This window comes from Carex rostrata, chromosome 6 (genome assembly GCF_964058835.1).
Source record: "Carex rostrata chromosome 6, lpCarRost1.2, whole genome shotgun sequence".
NCBI lineage: Eukaryota > Viridiplantae > Streptophyta > Magnoliopsida > Poales > Cyperaceae > Carex > Carex rostrata.
In genome coordinates, this window is record NC_135923.1 from 10,464,883 (window position 1) to 10,473,298 (window position 8,416).

The window sequence follows — 8,416 nt, forward strand, 5'->3', positions numbered from 1 at the left end:
GATTTTTGTGAGTTCTCAACATATAATAGATCAAACAAGATAGAGAGAGTTTTAGCATAACTACAACTCTTTAAAAAACTAATTCTATTAAAAACATAAGGGGGATAATATTTAAAGCAAATAAAGAAAGTGAAATATGTTTTCAAAAGTAACTGTTACGTTCTACCATGTGTTTTACCATGATCTATTTTGAATTAAAATATGATGCAAAATGAATACTCCAGATCTTTCTTTTAACTTTCCAACCCAACTTGAATCATCCAAAATAGATGTCGTATGAGAAAGTTATGGTCAAAAATAAGAACCACTGTGCAACGGGTCAAAATTAACAATTATGAACTTTGTTTATTGGACCAAGTTCTATTTTTATTATTTAATTAATCAAGAATTAATCAAATTAATCATAGTATCATATATAATTATTTTAAATAATTATATTTATCATGTTTTAGTTGAAAACCCAATTTATTTGTCATTTCATATATGTCAAATAAATCAGTGAGATTAATTCCTTATTGGTGTGACCTATGAGATTTTTGTCATTTTGCAACACAGATAATAAAGAACCATACTATATCACGATCCCTTAATAATTATCTTGTATCAATTTCATATCTCATAATATGATAAATAGATCCAAGTAGAATATTGAGTAAAAAAACTAAATAAAAAGTTAAATCCAGAAAAGGATATAAAAAATATATATTATATTTTTATAAGGATATATTGAATATTACGATGTTTTCAGGAAGAAATTGGTTATTTAAAATTGAGGAGGGTTCAAATGCCTCCATGTTTTTGTGCCTCCATCTCTCTCCATCATTTTCAAAGTTCAAACAGTCGATCCGAACCGTTCAACCTAACCTCCATACTAAAATATGTTTGGAGACCAAATTTTATATTTTTAGAAATTTTTTTACTATTTTCTTAGATAGGTACAAAATCAGTAAATCTGAACCATCTAAAAACAGTATTTTTTTACCTATCTAAACAAATAGTAAAAAAATTTCTAAAAATATAAAATTTGGTTGCCAAATATATTTTAGTATGGAGGTTAGGTTGACCGGTTCAGATCGACTGTTTGAACTTTGAAAATGATGGAGAGAGGTGGAGACATGATGGAGGCATTTCAACCCTCCTCTTTAAAATTAGGCCCGTTACCAACCCAACGTGAGAAAACAGATACTCTGCTGCGGACCCAATTTGGATCAGAAATTGGTGCCCCAGTTTGAACCTTTTTCTTATCGTTCCCCCCTCGATCAAATTTCGGCGTCGAGATGCGATTATGCAACGAGTAACTGAAACCAAATAAAATAATAAAAAAAGGTTACGAAATGAACCCCAAAAACAGAACCTCTCAAGGAAAGTTGAAACGGAAATCGACTGAAATGAATAAAACCTCTTCTGAGCTGGAAATCCCAATTTTTAATCTCCTCCGCTTCTAATCCGATACAATTCTCAAAATTTGAAGGAATATTCAGGTCTTTCTTCTACCCTTGCTTTTTTATATTTTTTTTTTTCGTAATTGTATATCTTCTCCAAAAACCCTAGAATTTTCTAGGGTTTTGCAAGATGTCGTCTGATAATTCCTCTTACGAGTCGGCGCCGCTGGCGCCGGACCCAGAGGCCGAAACCCTAACCAATGGTCCGACAACGGGAGGAGAAACCATGGTGCCAGAAGAAGGCTCAAAGCCCACCACCGACCCCATCCCAAACCCTAACCCAAACACCGACCTCCCTAAAAGAAGAGGTAGAAAGAAGAAAGAGGTTCCAATTGAAGCCCCACCAAATTACCTGTTCAAGTTTCAAGAAGAAGAGAAATTGGTAGAACCAGAAGGTCCAGAACAAGCTGAAACCGACCTATTCAAGTACAAGGTTCATGATTTGGTGTGGGGCAAGGTGAAAAGCCATCCATGGTGGCCGGGTCAGATCTATGATCCATCTCTTGCTTCGGAAGTTGCTCTTAAAATTAAAAAGGAAGATCACTTCTTGGTCGCCTATTTTGGGGATAAGACCTTTGCTTGGAACGATGCCACAGCACTAAAACCTTACATGACAAGTTTTCCTAAAATGGAGAAACAAAGCAGTGTGGAAACATTTGTGAGAGGTGTTGATTCCTCGTTGGCTGAGATATCAAGGCGGATTGAAGTGGCTTTAAGCTGCAAATGCTCAGATAGAAAGTTCCTTAATGAGCAGTTGGTAGATAATGCTGGTATTATAGATGGGACCCATGTGCCGGATGTGGATAATTTGGTAATTTTGAGGTCATTTAAGGTCGAGAGGTTAATGGAGTATGTACAAGAGGTAACTGTTATTGGGTCTGAAAACATGAATCGGCTGGAGTTTGTTATGGCAAGGGCTTATTTGAAAGCTTTTGACAAATTTAGGGGGTTCCCTGATGCTCCTGAGTTTACATATGGTGAAGAATTTGGTAATGATCCGGATAAGCTTCCAGAGACTGAAAAGTCTGGAACCAGTAAAAAGAGAAAGGACAAGGAACAGAGGAATGATGACAGCAAGCAAGGGAGTGAGGCAACTCCTAAAAAGCGAGGTAGGCCTAAGAAACCTGAGAAAAAGAAACAAGTATTCAACGCAGATGATTCAGACTATAACCTACAATCTGATTCTGGCGAGATGCCTAAAAGGAGCAGCAGCTCTAGGAAAACAATGCGGGTCAAGATGTCCAGTGATGAATATGACCTGTCGTCGGAATCTGAAAATTTACCCAAGAAGAGGGGCAGGGGCAGGCCTAAAAAGATGAAGCAGGGCGAGATCTCCAACAATGAATATGACTTGTTGTTTGGATCCGATAAGATGCCCAAGAAGAGAGGCAGGCCCAAGAAGCAGCAGCCGCAGATTGGGATCTCTGACGATGAATTTGACTCGTTGTCTGAATCTGATGAGGCGCCCAAGAAGAGAGGAAGGTCCAAGAAGAAGAGGCAGAGTCGGATCTCTGACGATGATTTTGACCCGTCGTCTGAATCTGTTGAGGTGCCCAATAAGAGAGGAAGAGGAAGGCCTAAGAAGGAGAAGTTGGTTGAGACCTCTGAGGAAGAGGCTGAGCCAGTATCAAAAGCTCATTCGTCTTCATCCAAGATGAAAATCCCTACCAAATCTGATACCAGTACTCCTGGAAAGAGAGGCAGAGGCAGGCCTAAGAAAACAAAGGGGGTTGGGATTTCTGATAAAGAATTTGACCCACAATCAGAGACCCGCTCACCTCTATCCAAGCCAAAATCCGCTACCAAATCAGATACAGGTACTGCTAAGAGGAGGGGTAGGCCCAGCAAAGAAGCAGTACAAGGCCCATCAGTTCCTGTTGAGTATCCACCATCTACCGAGTTGCTCACTCAACTCTGTCTAAAAGCAGAGAACCCGGTGAAAAGCTCAAGCTGGACCCTTCCAATGCAGAGCTTTTTTACCAAATACAAGGATTCCTGTGTACCTAAGTCCTTGGAAGAGAAGGATTTGATTGAGGAGACTGGAAGTGCTACTAAGAGTGGGAGAAGGGTATCAAAACCTAAGCACATACAAGATTCTTACTGGACTGATGTAATTCTTGATACGGGTTCAGACAAGGATGAGGTACCTGCTTCAACTAGTGGCAAGAAGAAGAAAATAGGGCCCTTCAATGAGAAGGAGAATAGTGATAGTAAGAACAGTGAGGTAAATGCTGTTCCCACTCAGGAGAATACTAATGTTTTTGCAGAGAACAGTGATGAGTCTGAACCGACAGGTTTTGTGTTGTATTTCAATAACCCGGATGCAATACCTACTAATGAAAAATTGAATGAGATATTCGGGTCATATGGGCCTCTCAGAGGGGCTGAGACAGAAATTGACAAGAAGCTCAACCGCGCCACTGTGATCTTTAAAAAGCGTGCAGATGCAGAGGAGGCCTTTAGTAGTACAGGGAAGTATAGCAAGTTTGGGCCTGCTCTTCTTAGCTATGAGCTTGATTACTCCCCAGGCCCACCAAAGGTTGTCCCAAGTGATACGAATGTGGTGGTTAAAGATGATGCTTTGACCAGTGGCGATGAAAATTTGGTGAATAATGGCGAGGCGTCAACCAAAGATGGCTCTAGTTTAGATGTCTGTCCAGGTAATTATTACTACATTAAAGAATATTACAATATCCGTGTTGGACAGTTGTAGGAACAATCATTATTGATGACATGGATAAATAATTGGTTTATAATTTATATCTAGGGTATGTAAGTTTTTTAACCCTTAGATTGTTGATGGATTCTGTTTTCTTGATGGTTACCTGGTAAACCTAGACTCGTGATTTTAACTTTTAGTAGTCTCTAATCTACCTATTGATTGGGAAATATGTTTCAGTCTGGTTGGAGTTTAACTCTGTCCTTTGGCTCCCATTTGCCCATTAATCTATTTCTTTATTTAAGAAACTTTAGCTGTGGCAGCCCTTTAGTAAAGGCATATTTAGCTGTCGTATTCAGTTTAAGCAATATGGAAGAATTCTGTTCCATCCATAGGATTACATGTGCCCATTAAACATTTCAGGTCATAATACCAAATCCAATTCGGGTCGGGTCATTGCCAATTACAAAACGACCCAAGAGAATGGTTTACAAATACGAGACTGAAATCTAAACCCCTCAAGGATGCTGTTTAATGATGCTTACCTTGTAAATCTAGACCTCATATTATTTGTAGTACTCTCTTATCTGTCAGTTAATTGGGAAAGATGTTTCATTTGTACATTAGTTTGCTATTTTACTTTTAGCTACGGCTACCTAGAGTAAGGCATATTTAGCTGCCGCAATCAATTAAAGCGATATATAATAACTTTGCTGCGATCAAAGCTGTATATAGGAACTTCTCATGCAGGTAGACTTATAATAACTTTGGTATTTTCTTCATCAACTTCCTACTTGTAAATGGAAATATACTGGATGGAACTGATTATGAACCCTACCAAGTACTGTCAATGTTGAATGCCATGTATGGTATTTATCTCTATTCAATTGCTATATGATATAATTCTGTCCACGGGTCTTCTTTTTGTTTCTTTTCATGTTTCTCATCAGATGACTTTTGTAATATGAAGCAGGCAAGGAGGAACTCGCACAAGATGCGATTGCAGTTGATAAACCAGTTGAGCCGTCTGCATGAGGTGTTTTGCTTTGCCGAAAATGCTGACTAGGCGAGAAGTGTTAGTAGAAACTGTTTGTCTATTGTTGTTGTATGCTGTTGAACAAATTTTTAGATGTACCATGCATGTACTTAGCTGGATCTTTGTTCTGTGGTTATTGTTGTTGTTGTGTGTTTAGGTCTGTCTTGACTGAGAACTATTTGACTGGTGTAGGCTGTAGACAAAGAAAAAGGATCTAGTGATTTAGATATTTGTTTTTGTGTTGTTTGCTTGATTTTATTTTTGTTGCTTTATTTGCTCAAGGTGGTTCAGCCGAAGTTGGGTTGCATTTCCTGCTGATCTCTTTGGTCTTTTCTTTTAGGTTGTGTTAGGAAGTAAGATGACCTGGGGATAATTTAGGAATAAATTCATTGCTAGAGAGAGGTGGTGGTAACGGCGAGTTATCTATCTTCCAAACACATTAAAAAAAAATAACTGAATTTTTATTTTGTTCAAATCATATCGTTGTGTCAACCTCCTCTAATAAAATAAACTAACGGGACCCATTCCTGGGCCCTCTCTGTTCGGCTTTGTTTACCATTTGAAGGGAGATGAACGAAGCAGCATTTGTGGCTTGGACAGAACTCATCCTCCTTCAGGTTATGTTGTAACTGATCAATTCTCGTTTCTGTTGTGAAGGAATATCTTCAAATCAATTTGAAATTCCTGTTGTCCTGCAGATTTGCATTAGGTTGCCCCACCACCTCACAAAATCCGGTAACTACAGAAAAGCAAAGGCAATAAAACGAACTTAATAAAGCATGTTAGAAGCATGACTTGATTCATACAGGTAGTAATCTAACTAAGAAAAATCATAATTATGTGAAAATGACTTCAGTCAAATATGTGAAGACTATATTCACCTGTACTGTTACGCCTGGCCCAGGGGGGTTGGAGTTGGGTCTCGACCACATTTCATTATACGATGCCGTGCAGATCCTAGCCGTCAATTTTGGATAAGAATCTACAGATTTTATCCGATAATATAACAACTGTCAGCGCATTTCATCCGACTAAAATCATAAAAGTTCAAGATTGATCTGGACCATCTACCTAAAATGGACTCTAGATCTGCCTGAAACCATCATATTATTCCTTACTACAGGAAAGGAGCAGCACCTGAGAAGTCAACATATGACATCCTTGCATTTTTCCTGAACGATTTGCTCTACTTGTAATCCCTAACAATGGCTGCTCGGGTGACATCAATCTTATGCCATTGCAAACAAATGGATGGCTGAGAAAAGGACCTGATAAAAGCGCCCGGTGGAGGTTGATGCATGTCAAGTACTAATAATTTAAACTCTAAAATATACGAAAAAGAAAAGTTGCAAGCACAAACCTACCGTTATAATATTTTATAATATTTTCGTTGTTGTCGATCCATTCAATTACCAACCCTATTCTTTTCAATTAGATAAATTAAATACAATTTTTAGAGAAGGATTTATAAACTACTATGTTATCCTAATTTAGTCCAAAGTTGAAATTAGAAGGCTTTAAATAGCAAATACACAGGAATTGACTTACCGCAATACTTTGGTACCAATTTAATCTATTTTACTTGTTCTTTGATTTAAGTCTAATTTGGGTGCTCATATTGACAACTTTAATTCTTTTATTAACACAACACCTTCAAATATTTTTATTGTTTGGACAAATTTACCCTTTATTAATTATTTCTTTTTAAAATTAAATCTTTCACTTATATTGATGTCTATCAATATTTCCTTCTCTGTTATCCACTTCTATTATAAACCAATATAAATATCATGTTTTACCTTCTATTTTGTTCTTTCTCCACAAAAGAAAATGTCTTGATTCTTCAATCAGCACCATAATTGAATTATTGAACTTCAATTCTGTCCAAAACAGAAATTATAATTTTTTTTCTTTCAGTTTTATTTAGATACACGTATAGATTTTAAAAGTGCATAATTAGAAGAATAATTAAAATAACCTCAAGCAATATAGCTGTGTTGTTTCGGATCAAACAAAATACAAGAGTAGAACTAGATTGTTCTTAAGTTTATTAAAAAAATTGGTGAGCTTAAATTCAAAATTTATCGGATTGACTTCAACCGACGAATTTAAAGTTCCAAACCGTTAAAACCAATTCGCTTCACAAGTGATATGTTTAATTTCAAATTTTAATTTTTCAGATTAATTTAGTATAAAGTCAAGCGGTAAAAAAATGATTTGAGTTAATTTTTTTACCGCTTGACTTTATATTAATTTAATTCAAAATTTTATAAATTTGATATGAGAACGCATCACTTGTGAAGTTTGAATTCATTATTTGAAATCAATCCGATAAAATTTGAAGTTAAACTTATCAAGAGATTTGAAGAAGTTAAGATCACCTCGTTCTACGTACTCAAAATACATATACTAAATTGTTATTAAATTTGTTAAAAAATTGGATAATTTGAAGGTTAAATATATGAAAAATGCAAACTTTATATACCAAATGGCACAAGGCCACGCGGTGGTCGCCGGGAGAAACACACACACCTACTTGAATCTCACTCAACTTAGTCAAATGAATTTGTTTAATTTGACTAGTGGGGCCCACATGACCCTATTCTTATTGCATACTCATAGGTTGTTGCAGAATAGATAAAAATAATTTGAGATGGATGGTTTAGTAGAGTTCCAAATCTACGACAAAACCAAATTAAATTATCATTCATTTGCCAATCTCGATCAGTATTTTGTCAAATTTTCAATTTCAGCAGGTCATTTGATCTCACCATTGATATAGTCGATCAAGTCCAAAATTGGTAGTTGTTGCCATTGAGAAGTACAGTCGTGAGTAGGGGTGAGTAAATCGCTCATAACTCGTGAGCCGCTCATAACTCGCTCATTAAAAGCTCGCCTAAACTCACTCATTTATCCGCTCATTTAAACTCGTTCATTTACTTAATGAGCGAGCATGAGCATGACCCAACTCGCTCATAACTCGCTCATTAAGAATTTTTCACATCTAATCCTTGCCACATTTAATCCTATGTAATTATGTGTAACATCAATCTTGACTCATTAAGGTTGATAGATAGTGAGCATAGTTTCATATTTAATCCTGTGTAATATAGTGAGCACAATGTAACATTTAATCCTGTGTAATATACTAATATTCATAGTTTCATATTCATTTTTTTTTAAATCGGCAGAACCAAAACCTCCGCCTAAAGTTCAAAACAAGTAATAGTCATAACAACTCACTCATTTAAATGAATTATGATAATTTGTTGGATTTTA

General features: G+C 36.4%; 1 protein-coding gene across 2 annotated transcripts; it reads left to right on the forward strand.

The window, feature by feature from the left end:
* Window positions 1–1,240: 1,240 nt before the first annotated feature.
* On the forward strand, window positions 1,241–5,366 carry LOC144555372 (uncharacterized). 2 transcript variants are annotated; one of them, XM_078303673.1, is made up of 2 exons: window positions 1,241–4,102; window positions 5,072–5,366. In XM_078303673.1, the coding sequence occupies exons 1-2, from the start codon at window positions 1,573–1,575 to the stop codon at window positions 5,134–5,136; spliced, it is 2,595 nt and encodes an 864-aa protein (XP_078159799.1). In that variant the 5' UTR covers window positions 1,241–1,572; the 3' UTR covers window positions 5,137–5,366. The 2 variants fall into 2 exon arrangements, with proteins under 2 accessions (XP_078159799.1, XP_078159800.1); XM_078303674.1 differs by having other exon boundaries at window positions 1,243–4,102; window positions 5,075–5,366.
* The last annotated feature ends 3,050 nt before the right edge of the window (window positions 5,367–8,416 follow it).